Source organism: Antedon mediterranea, chromosome 5, assembly GCF_964355755.1.
Source record: "Antedon mediterranea chromosome 5, ecAntMedi1.1, whole genome shotgun sequence".
Classification (NCBI taxonomy): domain Eukaryota; kingdom Metazoa; phylum Echinodermata; class Crinoidea; order Comatulida; family Antedonidae; genus Antedon; species Antedon mediterranea.
The window spans coordinates 4660863-4681966 of NC_092674.1; the positions used below are offsets into that span (position 1 = coordinate 4660863).

At 35.2% G+C, this 21104-nt stretch overlaps 2 protein-coding genes across 2 annotated transcripts in view; one reads left to right on the top strand and one right to left on the bottom strand.

The window, feature by feature from the left end:
• The first annotated feature begins 157 nt into the window (after positions 1–157).
• LOC140048504 (monocarboxylate transporter 13-like) lies at positions 158–14658 on the top strand. The gene is made up of 8 exons (XM_072093234.1): positions 158–521; positions 6238–6661; positions 7068–7361; positions 7916–8211; positions 8855–9080; positions 9393–9536; positions 10207–11611; positions 14593–14658. Exons 2-7 carry the CDS (start codon positions 6370–6372, stop codon positions 10419–10421), a joined length of 1467 nt encoding a protein of 488 aa, XP_071949335.1. The 5' UTR covers positions 158–521; positions 6238–6369; the 3' UTR covers positions 10422–11611; positions 14593–14658.
• Positions 14659–14706: 48 nt separating this feature from the next.
• LOC140048502 (protein dachsous-like) overlaps positions 14707–21104 on the bottom strand; it is a 67569-nt gene continuing 61171 nt past the window's right edge. The window contains exons 17-19 of the mRNA XM_072093233.1: positions 20598–20881; positions 20156–20297; positions 14707–19981 (exon numbers count right to left, since the gene is read on the bottom strand). Coding sequence (XP_071949334.1) covers positions 17253–19981; positions 20156–20297; positions 20598–20881 — 3155 coding nt within the window. The 3' untranslated portion in view covers positions 14707–17252. The remainder of the gene's footprint in view (positions 19982–20155; positions 20298–20597; positions 20882–21104) is intronic.

A 21104-nucleotide genomic window follows, 5' to 3' on the forward strand; every position in this document is an offset into this window, starting at 1 on the left:
GTTTACTGCATATTTATTGTTTGGAAGCATTTAATCATCGGTGACGTAAACGTACACCCTACAAAATGGAACATTCCGTTTAACTAGGGTTCACACTGTAATTTCTCTATTATAAAGTTATTATCAGCCAATGGGCCTTCAGATATGTATGAAGAGAAACTATTCACGACAGTGCAGCGGTCGGCGAATTCCGTAATTCTGTTTTTCTGGATGCTTTAATAACAAACGAATTGGAAAATATACCAACACTGCAGTGCACCTTGTTTTCAGACGTTTTACATTTTTTCTTCGGCTTTTTTCAAGAATAATTATTATATATTATTCCCAGGACTAGACTGATATTTGCCATCAGCAGACAATGGGCTGTGATGGTGACCTTTAATGGTGGCGCAACATCACAGTACGGTTTGTTAAGTCAATAATAAGCCCAGTTATTAAACACAGTATAATAAATTGATATACAAGATTATACGCAAGTTACCTGACACGTATACGTACTTTCCTCTGGGATATGTAAACCGGTAAGTAGGATTTTAAATATTTTATAATATACAGTATATGAATATAGCACATACTGTACTTTTTTGATTTATAGGCCTAGATATAATATATACATACTGTAATATAATCGATCCTATATAGGTCATATCGTTAAAGGTGACATCGTTTCAGCGAATTAAGGGTGCACCACATTAATAATGCATTCACTTTGGGGGCCTGCTTTGTGCAGGTGATTTTGAAACATGTAGTACCTAGCATAGCGTTTGAAACCTAGCTATCTATACTTTTTAAAAAGCTGCAAATCAAATTAGTGTATGAGAAACCAACAACACACTGATTAAAAAAAAAACATTTTTTAATTCATACTGATACTGCGTAATACTCGTGACATTTTAAATGTATGCATGGTTCCGGGTTCGAATCTCGGTTTTGCCGGCTCTCATTCTTACAGATTTCCTCATCTTTATCACTAAATTAATTAATCAATTTTCAGTATATCACCGGGCGGTTTAAAATTTGCAGTCGTATATATAGAATTTGTTCCGTGACTTTCATTATTCAATTTATATACGTGATTTACAATGTCCTTTTGGTAGGTATAATTCGTCCTCGGCTTTCGACTGGTATGTAGGCCTACCCGTATTGGTTTTGTTCATTGATTATGAAATGTTGACAGTAAACAAAATTAGTATTAGTACTAATATATGGCTAAATGGCTACTACACTTAATTAATTCTGACTATTTTTTAAAAAGGTGTGTTCTATCGCCCGTCTTCGCTTTATTATGATAATGAAACTACTATAACAGTGGAGCTGTAGCCTTGGTGGTTAACGTGCTTGCCTTCCTATCCCAAGGTCCAGGGTTCAATCATGGAGTAAAGAATAATAATATTATATATATATATATATTCTTTACTCCATGGTTCAATCCTGACCTAGTGCCAGGGTTGCAACTCACGACTCTTTCAACTCCACACCCTAAGCCTAAAATGAGTCTTATATTTATAAGCACGATATTATTTTTAAAATAGTTTATCCATCCTGTAGCCTAATTGACGAGTTACTCGCTGTTGAATGTATGGAAACAAAAACATACGATATACAAACAAACGATTATTTAATGGTGGGGGGGGGGGGGTTGTTGACGTCAAAGCTATAACAACAATGCAATGGTGACATCACACAGCGATTTTGTTTTCAGTCAGTTTATGATGTGTGGAGGGAGGGGTTATGTCCGCTTAACAAACAAATATCGTTACCGATCCGTATTCGAGGTTTGATGTTATTTTCAAGAGGGGCTTAAGCCTAGCCTCGACTCCGGATCGATCAAATGCTGAGCTCCAAAAACAAGTAAACAAGTAACTGTTAAATATAGATAATATGTTTTTAAACAAAACTGTAGGTACTGTATACATATTCCGATCCTTATCCCTTCCCTTATTCCGGAACCTTTAGATATACTAATACATGTATCTATATTTATCTTAATAGTTCAATTATTCAAGAATTAGGTACGTTTGCCATGGCTCATTCCTCAAGGCCAACTCAGTCAGCGTCGTACGACCAGGCCCTGACTAACCGTCTATCTCGTCAGAAGAAAAAGAAACCATTTTAATGACGACCTAAACACAACGCTATCTCAAGACGACTCGTCTCGTCTGGATTCAACTCAGACATAACCCACTCAGGACGTTTCGTAGGGCCTCCGTACAATCAGGGAAGAGCGAAATTAATGTCACTCTTCCCTGGTACGATGCTGTCTGACTTGGCCTTTTACGGGACCATTTCTCTCTCACACTCAAGGCGTAAAACCATCTTAAAATTATGAATACGTGTAAACATTGTTAAATGTTAACAAGTTTATTTATTCATTTATTCAAAAAATAACATATGGATTCCTTACAAACATTCTGCTGAGCTATGGAAACATACTGTGGAAAACCATTGCAATTCCTTCAATAAATTATGCTTGTAGCATTTGGTATAATAAATCCAAGAAGGACAACGAAGACCTAGAGAAAGTGAAATTGCAAATGGCCCGCTTTCTTCTCAAAGCTCCACGGTATACTCCAAAAGAGGCACTTTATGGTGACCTTGGGTGGGTTCCATTATCCAAGTTACACAAACTGTCCAGAGTTAAATTATTTAATCGTTTTATAACTATGGATGACCACAGGTGGCCTAATATTGTACTTAATTCTATGCTACAATTGAAATGTGACTTTGATCGTTTAAAATATAAATTTCTTAGTAGTTGTGTTGACATTTGAAAAATGTACAGATATAGGCTTTTTTATCAATTCAAACCTATGATACTGTAGGACAATTTAATACAGTATCTGTATTACCATGTTGATAATGATTTTTCTTTTATATTTTAGAAAATAAAGCTATATTTATGACCTGTATCCGTCATATAATATATTGTTTTGATGTATTATGTTAAATTGGATGCACCACTTCTGTGTGTGCCACCGATGCAAAGGTGTCATTTCCTAATAAATTAAGGTCAATTGAATTGCAAATAAACAGTAGGCCAGTTTCAATTCAAACTTTATAGAAACCACCACAGTGTTATGAGTCAATATATCAATGAGTATTACTGTATAAATATAGCTTTATTTTCAATGCGGATACAATCTAGTAGGCCTACAGTGCTACAGTATATAAATTTCAGTTGGTTTTTTTATCATTCGGCAATAAAGACTAATCAACTTCACGTAGATATTAACAATTTTAATAAACTAACCAAAATAATATCAATCGACACTAGGCCACTAGGCCTACTAGAACCAACTAACACATATGGCGACCACGATGTCGCTCCATAGGGCGCAAGGTGGCGCACTGCAACAACAACGCACGGGGGCGTGCGAGTGTGATGGCGATTCACATAATATAAGTATATATAATTATTTTAATATAAAATCTAAATTATACTCAAGTAAGTATTTAATATGCAGTTAAATATATATAAATATAATTTTTTTTTTTTATCATTTACTAAGTAGGCCTATATTAAAATTGTTTATATAAAATCTGGACTCTGGATTAACTCCTTACCTGAGTATTCAACATGCAGTTAAATAGTCCCTTAGATATATTAATTCTAACTTTACTAAATAAGAAGAAACATAATTATTGCCTACTTATGTTCATTATATTTCCCTTTGATAAAATGGAGTAACCCGCTGCCAATCCAGCCTATGTTAGACAATGGCCGATGCGAAATTTCTGTATACACTTAAAAGGGCTAGTAGCTTATAGACTATTTAGGTTGTATTATTTCGTATTTTCTGTAAAAAAATTACACAGAATTATTTTATATGACTTTAACTACAATATTGATTAAAAAATTGTAATGAAAATAAGCAGAATATACTCACATTTTTGGGTATCAAACACAGGCCAATAGTACACATAAGAGAATTTCGCGCGGAATTTCCCAAAAATATGCTGTTTAATTAGTAATCAAATTTTCGCGGGTCTCAAAATCATCCAATCAAAAAAACATTAGATGGTAAGAAAGCCACTGTATATGAGACTACGATGTTAAAAGAACTAAGTTTTAAGAGGACGCTGTTCAAAGTTGTGGCGATTTCAAAACTATACATCAGCGAAAAACGCGAATTTCACACAGGAATCGGCTGTTTTTTGGCCGGGACAGGGTATGTTTAATGTAAATTCGCGATTTCCAGCTATCAAAAATAAATTTTTTAAATAAATAGTCAGAAAGTACAATACCTTAGCTTCAACATAATATAAGAACTAATGTATACTATGCGAGATAAAGATTTTACAAGTATAAATGTGAAAAAAAGTAGTTCCTCCATGCACTTAGACAATATCGTGCGGAAGACGTTTTTGGATAAGGAATCCATTGTTACAACTGGCCAACTGAATTGCATGTGATGTACAATTGATAACATATTTAAAAAGGTAGTAACAACAGTGAAAACAACCAAAATATATAAGAAAAAAGTTAATATAAAACTGTTATGTATACGGTATATCGTCGTGAGGTGGTTTCCCGATTAATCGTACGATCAAAACGGTACTGGGTATGATCAACTAGCGTTCGTGTTCCCACCTAATCATCCATTCATAGAAGTACTGATGAAGATATCAATCTGTGGCGACAATAGAATGGACCCGAGACCTGGCTATCTTCGACTTTTAAATAATAGAAAGTTTAGAAAATTTTTTGTTAGACTAGAAATGTACGTTGTATGTATATAGAAAAATGGTTGTAGTTTTCAAAATTACGTTGTATAAGTTTTCAAAATTACGTTGTATAAATTGCGATGTGAAAAACTGTTATTTGATCGTTAGTTGTCGTGTACATAAAGCAAAAACATAAATATAATAAAATAAAATAAAATAAAAATCGTTAGTAAAACTTTAAAAAAGAGTAAAGATATAAGGAAGAAAAGCAAAGAGATCATGGAGCGGCTGTACCAGAATATACCACACTAAGTATTGTTAAAAGTTAAAACTAAAAAATTAGGCGATCTTGTCAAATGTCAAGCGCCTTCAGCCTGCCACGTTTCGATATTCAATATTGAACTTGACCTATTGACTTAATTCGATTCTCACTCATGCTTAACAAACAGAGGTTGAATGAATTTGATAAAGAACACGATCGTAACATATCCACAAACACCTTTACATGTCCCGGATCTCGATTTTTTTAAATCGATTAGACAAAATAAACCAAGGACAAGCGCTTCTTTATTGTAAGTAAGCTTTTCGAATATTTTGTCAAACACCGGTAATAAAATAAACATTTTTAAAAACGACGGTAAGCGCTAATTTCGTGCATCGGTGCATATGCCATAATGGATAAAAGGCTTTTGTAGTAATATTGTTTCTAGTGCTTTAATTTTATTTTGAACATTTGCGACCAGTGAATGGCAATCATTGAGTGTCAATTGTTAATCTTGATCTTGTGTGTATTAACATTTGAAGATATGGTACGACGAGTATTGATGGCACAACGTCACAACTTTAATAGAATGGCAAACACAAAAAGAGTGAACATGAACCTTTTGAGCGTAAATTGTTTGAGAAACCGTGCATTACAGTATCGGCCTCTTGTGACGCTACTCAATGAAGAAGTTTATGATGATTAGGACTGTTCTGTACTCTGTCACAGACCTCCTACAATCAAGGGGTGGGCGGGGGTCAAACGAGGCATGACATCCAAAGCCATCGAACTGGACCGACGAGCAGGGTCTCATAAAAGAATGCTCTACCTTGATGGTCTTAACATAAAGACACGTCACGTTGACATGCCCAAAAAATTCCAGCTAATCGCTATGAAAGGTATTGTGGGCGCTATTCAACAGTAAAAGTTGTCCTTGATTCGAAAAAGAATAATCAATAGAGGCCTTCCATCTTGAAAGAACGAACATACTTAAGTATGGCTTTATTCTGGATATTAATAGGCGTACTAAGTTTTAACAAACGGATTGCCTCGCTCCAATGACATTTTACTGCTTTTCATTTCGTTTTTAAATAATTTTTTCAACAGTAACTCAGGTTTGTATATAACACTGAGTTACCATACTGTTCTTGTTCTTCTGAAGACACGGTCATTGACGGATATTTAGTATCAGTTGACTTCACTGTTGGTGTACTCGAGACCTACGTTTATACCATGCTATACATTTTATTTTAATTTTTGATTTATATAGCATTGATAAGTAAGTAATCACAAGTATTATTTTGTTTCAGAGTTTATACTACAGCATATGAAATAACTACTGCCGACCTCCACATGCGGGAATATGATATGAGATCGCTTCTTCAGTAGACACCTGGAATTGATACCTGGAATTATCCACTGTGGGAAAAGAATCCTTTCGCATGATGCATGGTGACGAGCGACAGGTATGGCTTCCACTAAAGTCACCGGATGATGATGAACTACTTCCAAAACACAACGAAAAGTCGGATACATCTGAGAAACAGTCAGTACATTCAAATTGTAATAATTCGTCTGGGAAAACGTCGGTCAAACTGCCGACGGTGACTTGGGGATGGTTTTTAACATTAGCAGCATTTACACTTCATTTTTTTACGTATGGAACGCTGTTTTCGTTTGGTGCTATGTTCGTTTCATTACGTGATACTTTCAACTCGAGTGAAACTTCCGTAGGTAAGTAAATTAAACATCAAACTTAGTGCATATTATACATCTTATAAAGCCGCAATGAGTGGATCCAGGGGGAAGGAGGTGGGTGGGGGGGGGGGGCGGCAACTGAAGAGGCGGTTAAATTAAACACGCCTTAATAGTAAAGTTACAACTGTGCAATTTGAAGGAGCACAATTTCAGATACACTTAGTCTGTAGTTATTGTCTATTTTGTCGACCAGTCGGCTTTTAGATTTTTTCTGAAAATGTAAGTATTATACGTATGAAACGCCATATATGCCAAATAGTTATCTTTTTACTAATTTTGGTCTAGAACCGGGACTATAGGTTTCAGCACGAATGATGTCGTGCTCAACCTCTTGTAACACAAATGTATGCTTATATTGATCAAATATTCATTTATCTTACAGGATGGGTTGGATCGTTAGGCCAAGGTCTAGGCGGAATACTCTCACCATTCGCCGGGCTTATGTTTGAATTTATCGGTTTCCGATACACAGCGTTCATAGGAATTAGCATGTGTACAAGTAGCCTGGTTCTGACGTCTTTTGTCACCTCAATACCGTATATGTTTGGCACATTTGGCGTGCTATTCGGCACGGGTACTGCATTAGTTTTTAACACGTGTGTGAACGCAGTGGCGGCCTACTTCAAAGGTCATTCAGCCGCCGCTGGTGGATTGGCATTGTTTGGAATGACAGTTGGTAAGTTTTTCTACATTATCAGAAAGTTTACGCGTGCGTATAAAAGACGTATTTTCATCAGAACTTGAACGCGCGTGTCAAATTGTTTATGGCGCGCAGATGGCAATAGAGATGATGCTAATGTGCTAAGGAAAATTACGAAGTTTCAAAGATACTACCGTATTACTTTATACGTATCTGATTCTTAACATGATAACTGTCAAGTCCACTTACATGCTATGGGAGCATGATACACCTTATCAATTATGAATTAATAATGATTAATTATGACATTGTTGACCTGTTTACCTAATGAATTATGTTTACATTCATCTTGAACGTGATTTATGAATACAACACGTAAATCATTTGGAAAACATCTGGTTATATTATAAATAAATGAGAGCATCCTACATCATACGACGACGACGTACCTGGATGAATTGTAAATGATGCTACAGTAGGCTATACAGTACAATATAGTGAGATTAAATGGTAGATCCGTTTACAGACTTACAGACGGACCGACCGTAACCCCGAGGGATATCTTACAGCTATTTTCTCGTCTGTTACAGGAACCCTTACATTAAATTCATTTCTCGGAATACTAATCATCAACATTGGTTGGAGGCATATGCTACGAACTTTAGCCATAGCATTGGCTGTGATGTGCTTTCCATCATGCCTTGCGTTAAAAGAGCCTGATCATGACCTCGTAACCACTAAAGACATCGAAGCTGATGAAGACAATCTAAAGAAAGGTCATGACGCCTGGAAATATATTAATATATTCGTGACTGTCGAGATGTTACTACTCTTTTCAGCCGTCACAATATATTCCATAGCGTGCGCTTTTCACTATATTAATTTAGTAAGTTTCTACATATTGGTACTTTTAAAATATCATCTTATTCCCTAAAGTCCCAATGATCCGCAACCCCTCTTCTTTTTTTAATACCTACATCTGTCATTTAGTCTTACATTAATCTAAATGATGACTAAGTCAGGACTGTTTAAAGCACGTTTGACTGGTCCCAACATTGACCAAGGGCTTCTCTAGTCCAGTACCCACCTTAACCAGAGAAGAGGCATAAGCCAATACGTCTGAGGCAGATACTAGATGCAGGGGCTGCCATAAGAGTCAGCAGTGCTGATTTAAAATGCCTAATACAGCACCCGGAATTCTCAGATGGTCTCCCATCCAAGTTCCCGATGTTGCTAAACTTCAGTGATCTTACGAGAACCGGTATTTCTACGTGGTAGGCCGTACCGCAACCCCTCTATAGACTATGCATACAGGTAGGGGAGTTACTCCCTAAGGTCTTGGCGACCCGCATACCATCAGCCTATTAGTTACGGGCGTTACAGGTCTTATTCCAAATTAACCTTTGACATGTGGCATCCTTCATTCCAATACATTGTGCAGTTTTAGGACATAACTTTTTTAGAATGGAGCATTATAGTATAAATATTATTAACCTAATATAATGACTAATTATTATTTCACCTTGCAGATTAGTTTCATGTCCTCCATTGGAATCGACGAATCGAGTGGATGTTTAGTTGCAACGATACTTGGTGCGGCAGACGGTTTAGGACGATTACTTTCATCTTTGATTGGAGATCGTCTGCCATGTTCCCGCCTTTATACCTTAGTAATTGCCTGTGTAGTCGGCGCTGTCCCTACATTTTGTTTAGTATTTATTAAAACCTTCGAATTAATGGTCGTCTATGCAATAAGTAAGTTCATAAAGTAGAAATATATTATAAAACTACTACGTTGGGGAAAATGCTGTATACAATTTTATTTTCACAAAATATTTAGTGGAGCTGTACTTGCCTTCTAATCCTAAGGTCCGGGGTTCAATCCTGACCTAGTGCCAGGGTTGTAACTCACGACTCTTTCAACTCCACTCCCTAAGCCTCAAATGAGTCTTAGTTTATAAGCACGATAAATTATTAACTATAGTTTATTTCCATCCTGTAATTGACAATTTACTCGCTGTTCGATGCGTATGGAAAAAAAATTAATTTAAATGATTTAAATTTCAGTACTTGGAATATCCCGAGGTGTACTATTTACTATGCAATATCCTGTTGCCTTGGAAACGTTCGGAGTCGGAAGAGGGATCGAAGCTCTAACGAACGTCATTTTTGCTATGGGGTTAGGAACGCTTCTTGGCAGCTCTGTAGGAGGTAAGTATTTTTTCTCTGACCATTAAAGCTCTGTCTACACTATCAAACTTTATGTGACACAAAAATGTGATGTGCCCGTATATGGACATGATGATGTCATATCAGCACCATATTTGGGCATATCACTACAATATTTGGGCACATTACACTTTTTTTGTCAAACTATATTGGTAAGTGTAGACTTTCATGGTCTTGATGGACTAAAATAATTGGCGCCAAACTATAACAGTAAGAATCCTTCTTTTGTTAAGAACATTTTTACTGTGAAACGAATTGTTGTTAGCACTAAAGGTGGAGTTCTGATGTGCGAGAAATACATAGCTATCAACAGCATCTGTTCGAGCCTTACTCGCTCCATGGTTCTGGTGGTAGAACGAGTCTTCTCGGATAAGAACTATAAACCGTAGGTCCAGTGTACACAACCTAGTACATTTTTCGAGACGAGTAGGGGGTAACCCGGTGTATTAGTACATCACAGCCACTGTCACTGATCAAGAGGGACCCTTGATTGTCAGCATACGCTGTTTAGAGTCACCCTCTATAAATAAGGTGTAATGAAAATATAAATAAAATGCTTACAAAACCGTTGCTGCGCGACGAATGCTGATACTGTACTTAAAATTATATTATCACCGTATATTTTGACATTTCTTTGTGTTTTTTGTTTCAGGTGTTAGCTACGATAAAACTGGTTCCTATGAAACATCATTTTATATATGCGGTGGTCAGTTGTCGTTTGCAGCCAGTCTCATTTTGATTCTTATATTTTATAAAACAAAGAAAAGACACAATTTACTGAATGAACCAATGAAAGTACAGCACGCGATAAACGCAAGTCCCCATTTAAAACGATCTGTTATCTACACGTATGTGTCGGTTATATAGCCAAACATTTCCATAGAATATGTGTTACAATTCATTTGGTATCAGCCCTGGATGCCTTCTAATTGTGTTGAAATCAATGGTGCACGAGATAGTTCAATTAGGAATGAAGTTATGTAATGAAAGGAAATTGAGGTGCCTTTGTGACAAGAGGTATTTTTTTATAAGCATAAAAATTGTTGATGTTTTAGTAGAAAACGAAAGAGATGTAATGGTGTATAACTACTGAAGAAGTGCGGTATGCTAATTATTTTAGTGACGTGCTTACTCAAGTGCGGCGTTCTATCCCCTATTAAAGATGTATTGTCCCCTGAAAAAATGTTTTGTTTAAATAAATGTGTTTGTTGAAAATGCCATTTTAATGTCACATAAATAGTTATTCACTTTGGATCGAAAACAATTTTTTTTTTCCTGAAAAACTGTAATTTAAAGCAAGAAATAGTCAAATTGGCTGGCAGCCAATGTGTTTTTGATTGAATGTAACTGTTTATTCTGTCATTTTATAAGTGAAAACATTTTTTTTCGGGATTTTTTTCTACGGAAGTGATTAACTTTGTTAATGGCATATTCGATTTTAATAATCTTTATTTTTCATGTTTTTGGGGGACAAAACATTCTTAATGGAACACTTTCGAGATCCGCGCGACCCCTGAATATAGAGTGAGCTGGGATATTTCCACTGTAGTTAGGCTATATTAGCATATAACTGTTATTATTAAACAACGGCGGGTAACACTAAGGCTGATTTTTTCTTATCAACAAATATTTGTGTAATAGTAAACAGTAGGACTATCATCGGCTTCATTAACTAACAAGCAACAAAGGTGTTTAGTTAAGCCAAATTATTATGAAATATTTGTACCGGTAGCATCTTAGAGGCCTACTATTGAAGTATACTAATTGATTGATAATTGATTATTCTCAAAATAAAGAATAAAGTGTAACTCCCATATTGTTTTATTTCCATAATGATGCACGGCATTCATTATAGGCCTATTGTTATTGTTATACGCAATTAACCAATCAAATGACACATTAGGTGTGCCATCAAATTAAATATATTGATTAATATTTGACTTTGTTACCGTGTTGACCTATTGTGTACGTTTTAGAGAAAATATTTAATTCAATTGGGAAATTAATATAATACAGTACTTTGTCAGGGATTAATATTGAATTTAATTTACAGTGTTGTTAGATACTTTAGCCATGTCGTATTCTGGTAGACTAAATAAAACAATTAAAAAAGACGCGGATCGATTAAACAATGAAATCAAAACCCTAGAAGAGCAATATTGCGTAAACAGTAATGAAAAAATAACCGAAATGATCCAAATTAAAAGAAACGAACTAGAATCAATCTATGAAATTAGAACACGTGGCTCACTGATTCGATCCAAAGCCCGTTGGATAGAAGAAGGAGAAAAAAGCACGAAATATTTTCTTAATTTAGAGAGGAGGAATTATAATAAAAAGCATATAACTAAAATTACAACAGATAATGGAGACATAACTAACCCCGACGATATAATAAATGAAGAAAAACGATTCTATGAATCATTATATAGTTTTGAAGGCGAAAATAACAATGTCAACCCTGCTGATATTTTTGACAAGATACACATAGATAAAATCAATAAAGATGATGAATCTATATGTGACCAGCCCCTTAGAGATACAGAATGTTTAGAAGCATTAAAGGCGATGGATAACAATAAAACCCCTGGGACAGATGGTTTTCCTGCCGAGTTTTATAAACTATTTTGGAATGATATAAAAGATACGCTAATTAACGCTTACCATTATTCTTTCCAATCCGGGTTTTTAAGTATCTCCCAGAAACGAGGGGTGATATCACTTATACCGAAAAAAGATAAATCTCCGCTATTATTGAAAAACTGGCGTCCCATCTCGCTTTTAAATGTGGATTATAAAATTTTAGCAAAAGCCATTGCGACTCGTTTAAAATGTGTGCTGCCATCAGTAATTAATCCTGATCAAACGGGCTTTCTTAAAGGCAGATATATTGGAGAAAACATAAGATTAGTCTATGATGTAATAAAATATGCAGAAATGCACAACAAGCCAAACTTACTATTTTTTGTAGATTTTGAAAAGGCTTTCGATAAGGTGAAATGGGGCTTCCTTGATATGTCTCTTAAGAGATTTGGCTTTGGTAAAAATATGATAAATTGGATAAAAATATTATATAAAGACATTGTTAGTTGCGTTATAAATAACGGGGTAACATCAAAATTCTTCAATTTAAAACGAGGCCTGCGTCAAGGATGTCCCTTATCCCCATATCTTTTTATAATTTGTGCAGAAACACTAGGTAACATGGTACGTCAATCAGACACATTTAAAGGTATAGAGTACAATAATGTAGACATAAGAATTAGCCAATTTGCAGATGACACTGTGTTTTTTCTCAAAGACCAAAACTCAATTAAACCGATTATAGATATACTGGATGAATTTTCTATATATTCTGGACTCAGAATTAATTATGAAAAAAGTAACATTATGAGAATAGGATCGTTAAGAAACTGCGACTATAAAACGCCATCTGAGAAAAGTATTTCATGGACCAAAGGCCCAGTAAAATACTTGGGTGTCAATATTTCTTGTAATTTTAATGATATTTTCAGACTCAATTTTCCAGATAAGGCTAAAAATGCTGAACAATTATTAAATATGTGGAAACAACGCTCACTTACTCTGTTTGGAAAAGCAACTATTATTAAGTCACTGTTTCTCCCGATATTCACGTATGTTTTCTCAAATTTACCAGACCCACCCGATTGTTTCCTTCAAGATATTCAAAGTAAAATTTTTAAATTTATATGGAACGGAAAACCCGATAAAGTCAAAAGAAAAGTCATGCTTAACAATTTTGACGAAGGAGGGTTAAAAATTCCCCATATTAAGAGTTACTGTACATCTCTCAAATCATGTTGGGTGAAAAGATATCTTGATGGAAATCAATCCAAGTGGAAAGTGTTTTTAAAAAGTAAGATTAAAGAGGTTGGAGGAAATATTGTTTTCGAAACCAACTTTTCTAAATCTTCAAAAATATTAAAACAATTTGAAAGGTTCCATAAAGATATACTCTCTGCGTGGAGTGAATACAATTTTGTAGAACCGTATACGATAGAGGACATCTTAAATCAATCTTTATGGAACAACTCATGTTTTGATAAAAGAGAATTTAAAGTTGAAAAAAATTGGTTGGTTAAAAATGTAAACTATGTAAAAGATATCGTGAACAAAGAAGGGAAAATATTAGAACTAGACGAATTTAACCAAAAATATAATTTTAAACCAGACTTCTTATTATATCACCAGATTGTAAATTCAATTCCAAAGCTCTGGAAACAGAAATTAATTGAACAAGGTATAAACACAACTAATGAAGTTGAATCCAAATTACAGACATTCATTTCTGTGAAAACGAGAAATTGTCATTATATCTATAAACACATTATATTAAAAAATGTTGAAGAGCCAATTGGAATTGAATCCAAATGGGAAAAGGAGTTTGACAACAAACTTAATTGGAAAAACCTTTTCTCAAATTTACACGCCTGTACAAATGACACTAAGCTAAAAAATTTTCAATTTAAATTTATTCATCGTATAATTTATACAAATACAATGCTCTTTAAGATGTCAAAGGTCGATTCACCAATGTGTAGTTTTTGCAAGGAAAAGCAGGAAACACTGCTACATATGTTCTTTGAATGTGATCTGGTAAAGAACATTTGGGAAAATGTAAACAATATATGTATCGAAATATCAACAATAACTTAATTATCACCAAAGAAAGTATATGTTTTGGTTTTGGAAAAACACACAGTGATGCAAACATTTTAATTTTAATTACAAAGTGGTACATATTTAGTTGCAAAATCAAAAAACAATTACTTAATTATAATCATTTATTTCACATTTACCAAAAATACAAGGCAACCATATTATTAGCAAAATGATTATTATTAAGTGTATTTTTGCGATACATTATTTTTTTTTTCTTTAATTTCATTACTCTCTTATTTTTGAGAGAGTATTATATCGTTTTAATTGTTACGTTGCCTTTATATATTAATTTTGTATTATGTATGTGATGAAATGAAATAAAAAAAAAAAAAAAAAAAAAAAAAAAAAAAAAAAGATACTTTAGCCTTGGCTTCAATGAATTGTAACTTGTAAATAGAAATATACAGTTTATTAAATCAATAAAAGGTTATACAATTATCTAATTTGACCTTACTTTTAGTTATATAAAAAGCTTGTTGAAATATTAAAAACAGCGATAAATATTTGTAGGCGCGTGTACAAGAACAGAGTAACAACTCAAATACAAACGTCATCTATTAGTACTGTACTGAAAGACATACATATTTTGGTACAAATGACGTTTCATACGTATCCTACTTGAACTAATAAATACGCATAGAAAAAAGAAAATAAATACAGACAGTCTACAAACAATACAATTTTAAAATGTTACAAATTTAGGGGAGGACTGGGCTGGATGCGAAACCTCCCCGCTTCAGGGGACCAAGCACAACGTTCCGTTTAAAAAGACTTTCCTCTGAATATGGGTTGATCCCAATTAGTGTACATCTCTCTTCGATCGTTTCAAAAATTTCGCAAAAGCTTGAAATAATATCCATAAAAGGCATCACTAAAATTAAATATTTATATTATTTATAGTTATGTTACACATTGAATATCTTTACGAATGATTGGTAATGGACAATATTCGTGAACTCATTACGTACCTGGGAATCTAATTACATACGTCACAGGGTTGATTCTTAACAGTTTTGGCGACTAACCGTAAAGAAGATAATATCAGTGCATTGTGACTATATGTTTACAGTACATTACAACACCGAATACGGGGTGATTTGCAGAATTAAACTTTTATTATTATTCGTATAAATTGTATAGAACACAAATAATTGCAGTAGATAACACGATAACATATAATTAGATTGTAAGCTGTGCGTGGGATACATTAGGCCAACAAATGAAGAGTTTTAGCGGTTACTACCCTGTATAACGTAGTTAAAAAAGGTATAAAGGTATCACGGTATATATATTTGTCCTCAAACTGCGGAAATTCGGATTAGGCCCTCCACGAACCCGCGGCAGCCAGTGGTGCTGCAGCGCCTACAAGATCAGCACACCGGGAGACCGGGAGACGATGTTTGCGGCACTGTTGTATCATCGGTTTCCACTTGTGTTTACGCAATTCAGTACTTCGCGTCGATACGTCGCGGCGTTGCGTCGCTAGTGGGAACCATCGGTAACGCGAAATATCATGTGCGCGATCGTTTACGTTAACAACAAAAAAACACAGTAATCTTAAATAGCTGAAAGTGAAAGAAATAAAAACAAGCACTAATTTATTTACTTAGCTCAATAAAAGTATATTTATTGTAGATCAGAAACTCTAAATATAAAACATAGTATCATGATGTACAATATTCAGATTTACACCCTTTCCTTTCGATAATCAATAGGACAAATATTTTATTTTAAACACCATACGAAATGGCAATTCAAGGCACAATAAACGTGAGCGTAAAAACACGCATCAGTGACTCATAAATAATCAGTCCTGTATAACGTAATTAATAAATTGGCCCAATTTGCTTTCCATACATGTTCACATACAGGAATACCATAGGCACTCTAAAACAGGAATATATTCATTTCTTCATAAAATTTGTCGGAACACATCGCTTGCTTTCAGTACGATATTGTACTTATCGTATTAAAATATATATATTACAAAATGTAAATGGCTGTACAAAGTTTAAAAGTTTATTTACAAAAGAAAAATGTTAATCATATTATACTATGGAATTATTCAATGGAATAGAATCGTACATGATGATGATGGAAAATCCAACATTTTATGATGGAAGTCCGTTTGGGATTAGGTAATGCAGCTTTACAAAACATAAATCTACGAAGGCTAAACTTTAAACACGATTTAATACATAAAACACTACTGGCAGTAGTTCATATTACATTACTGCAGTAAACCATTTTACACTACTGCAGTAATCCATATTACATTACCGCAGTAAACCATTTACATTACTGCAGTAATCAACTATCCTCAAACCTCTAAATCCGTTTCATTTTGGAAAAATAAGCTGTAAGGTTCGATAATAACATTTCACACAAAATACATATACCGTCGTAGTAGGTAAATAAATATACATATTTAAAAAATCACATTATAATGAAGACATAGGCATCCCAGCAATATGCACATTTTGTTGTGTTATGTAATAATAATAACATAACTAAAATTACATCATAAATGTCAATTTTAATAAACTGGCAATTAAACATAATAAATTAACAAGGTGTAATTTCATTCAAAATATATATGGATTGTATATTACTTTTAAGTACGCGTTTTTTTAATTAAGTACATTTAGTATAAAATCACAAATCAACATTTCTTTATAGAAATGTCCACGTTGGAAGATAAGCGCAAATCTATTCAATTTTATCAGAAAACAGTTTATTTTTTTTAACTTTATGATGCTTGATAAATAGGTATCCAAATTATTTTGTTGAAACTTTTACAATATAAAAAATTATTAAAATATCTGACAAATATTTACATAAATATATTTTGGGTGAAATTAATTCGGTTATAAAAAGTACTGTACATATTTAGTTTAATTGTCCGACAGCTAAACTAACTTTGACGTGGACAAAAGTTTCCACATATTTTGTTTTTTAAATTAGGTCTACCAAATAAAAATTATCAATTTTGTACAAATACAAGGCGTTTGTTGACTATATCTGAAATTCTTTTTGATCCGCACTATTTAATGGAGGTAACCTGACTGAGTAGTGTGATGGGTTAATAATCCGGCCTGGTGTTCCTTGACCAGAAGTACATCGACTTGTTTGCATTGAACTCAGTCCAGTCGATGTGACGAGAGGCGAGATGGACGGTGACCCGGGGGCAAGAGGTGACAATGATGGCGACAGATCCGGCGATACTGCTAACGATTGAAATATATTTTCATGCGATATTGGAGATCTCGGCGAAGAGTTTCTTGTATGAGATGATGTGTTACTAGCTAAAGGCACAACAGGTTTAAAAGGTCCCTGGGCAATTGACGTGATTAACGGTGGTGGGTGGGTCTTGAGCTTCGGTTGAAATGCTGATTTCTGTTGAGGCGGACGCTGCTCTATTTGCCTCCTTGCTACACTATCATCTTTGAGCTTGGCAATTTCTGCAAAGACATGCGCTAACGGCTGAAACTGTGGACCCCAATCTAGTAAGTAATCCCAATTGTAACTACCGGAAAACTCTTCATCACTGTTCACGATTGAGCTTAAGGAACCTGCCATAGAAGGTTGTCCGTGATCATCAAACCCAAATGACCTTGTGCCGTCCATGACAGCATCGTCTTCTTCAGCACCAACCTCGTCCAGCTTAGCGTAGATGATGTTCCCGATATCGACTCCACCACCTGCTTCTCCTCCGCCTTCCTCCCCAAACACGTGCATACTCTCAACGCTCTTACTACTAAGGAAACCATTCATAACTTTAGTATTTTGTAGTATGTCATGATCGTCCAAAACGGAACTGGAGTCCTCGTGATCGTGTTGAATTCCGGAATCGATAACTGTACCACGCTGATTTGATGAATGATCAGATTTTGACCCTTCATTGATTTTTCGGATTTCTTCGTCTTCCACAGTGGTTGATCCTCGGCCACTTGACGCCGAATTTGATTGGTCTGAAATATCGGTTCGAGTTAAGTGGCCTACTTCCATGGAGCTGTTGGCACCACGCATAGCGTATAGATTACCAATACGATGTATTTCAGCAGGACTGATTTGTAAGGCGCCATTTGCCATAATACCGTGCGACATATCAACTCTATCAAAAGTATTCGCGTCGTACGCTGGCGGTGAGTATCTTCCTTGGCTATAAACATTCGATGGTTTCTGTTGTCCGTTTTTACGTTTCCACATAAGAATCAGAAGAATTACTAAGATGAGTAACACAATGAATATTAATGGTAAAATGATGGCCAGAATAAGACTAATATCACCGGCAGCTGTATTGCCTCCGCTAGAAGGAATGTCTACAACCACTGTTACGGTTGCTCTAGCCTCTAACGAATCCTTCCTACCACTGCTAGCTTTCACAAGAATTGCCTCTTGTTGTGGAGCTTCCCGTACGTGTCTTTTCCTTGTTGAACGCCTTCTCCGTGACCCACTCATATCTTTACGGACGGATATCACTCCTGTGGTATCATTAATGACGTAATATTCCTCAATATTTTCAAAGGAATAACGGACAACACCATCTTTTCCTTTATCATCGTCAGTAGCTTTTACAGTACCAACAGACGTTCCCTGCTTCGCGTCACTGGGAACGCTGAATTGATATTCTAACTCGGAAAATTGTGGTTCGTATTCATCTATGCTCGTAATGTCGACTTGAGCCTGTACACCGATTTTCTCACCACCGGAGTCGGTTGCTAAAATATGAATACGATATATAGATGTAGTCTCGTAATCAAACGATGCAAGTGTTCGAACCTCTCCCGTGTCACTATTAATTGAAAAGAAGTCTTGACCGTCACCGCCTTGTATCGAGTATGTCAAAGATCCATAAATTCCTGTGTCTTCATCCAAAGCTTTCGCTGTAAAAACCAGCGTGTCAACTGGCTGGTTCTCTTCCAAACTTTCAATATACATTAGCGACGGGAAATACGGTTTGTTATCGTTCTCATCAAGAATATCGATAACAACGTTGACTTCACTTGATCGCCGATCTGGGTGACTATCATCCAACGCTTGTACCGACAATACCACTTCCGGCGTTCCTTTATCGTGATCCAGCCCACTTTTCACCGATATCACACCTGATCGTGTACCGATTTTAAACAAATCTTTGTCATTACCGGATATAATTTCAAAGCGTATCATTTCATCTCCGTCTTGATCGGCATCCGTGGCAGAAACTGTAAGTACGGGAGTATCGTCAGCAGCCGCTTCGCTGATGTTAGCGTAATAAGCGTCAAACTGAAAAACTGGACTATGATCGTTGACATCAGTAATTTCAATTATAGCTTCGGCGGTAGAGTTCCGTTGTGGACTGCCGCGGTCTGTCGCAAGTATTACCAATGTGTACAGATTCTTCTGTTCGCGATCTAACAAACCATTCACAGTTATTTCTCCGCTGTTTCCATCAATACGGAACACGTTTTCTTCATTTCCAGAAAGAATACTGTAGTAAATGTTATTGTTGTCATGAGATGGGTCTCTGTCTTCCGCATGAACAGTGAGGACGTGCGAGCCGTGCGGACTATTTTCCGGTACGGACTCTTCGTAAAGAGGAGTGTCAAAATCTGGTGAGTTATTGTTAACATCGGTAACCTGAATTCTGACTGCTACGACAGCAGATAGAGGGGGGTCTCCATGATCTCTTGCGGTGATCACCAACTGGATAACTGGTTGAGATGGGTTGTAGTCGATAGTTTGGTTAGTAAATATGGTTCCTGAATAAATAATAAAATGTTTTCTTTGTCAGATCATTACTTTGATCACTCTTTAATAGTAAAAATAGCAACTATTATACATATTCATTATTGAGATTGAAAACATTAATAATGAATAATTAATTAAACTATGAAATAGAATATGACATTATTTTAATTCGGACATTTATTTACCTGTAATAGGGTCGATATAAAAGCCTAATACTGGTGCTACACCCATGCTGTATTCTATCTGTGCGTTGGTGCCTTCATCTACATCTGTTGCATTCACTGTCTTGATTGGATAGCCTGGAGGTGTCAGCTCAGGTATAGTCACCTGTTGTGGACAAAATAATATCTCATTCGTAACTTGTAAAAATGTCCTATAGGATCTTTTAGAATTCTATATAGGATGCAATAAGCTGTCTATGGGATATGTTGCCTAAACATTTCATTTCCCTATAAAGTTTTAAGCCCTGTCTACACTATCAAACCTTATGTGATGTGCCCATATATTGACATGATGATGTCATATCACTACCATATTTAGACACATCACACCTTTTTCATCAAATTAATTTGATAATGTAGACAGAGCTTTATAATCTTATATAAACTATATAAAAAAGCTAGCTACCTCATAGGACTGTTCACTGAATTCTGGTGCGTTATCATTCTCATCCAAAATTATTACAGTCATTCCACCCTTAGCTGTTTCCACGCCATCAAACGCGGTAATCGTAAGTTGGTATTCCGGTTTGTCTTCACGATCCAATGGAGCGTTAAGTGTCACCGTGCCACTGAAACGATCGATTTGAAACTCGGAGTTTGTGTTGCCCTCTATGATGTCATAGGTCAGAGTGGGATCTTTATCGGCATCGTTCGCTTGAACATTGTAAACAACTGTACCAACTTTTGCACCTACATAAAAAAAAAATGTTCAATGTTTTTATGTACCTTGGTATGGTACAATATACTTCTTTTTAAATATCCTCAAATTTTGCATATTAGTCAAATACACTACTGTATAAGGTACTGTATTTAAAGAGTCTGTGACCGTATTCAGCAATCACACTTAAGTGAGATATTTCCCTTAAGTATTTTACTTAACCCAATAAATATTTAAGTGTTTCCCTTAGCATAA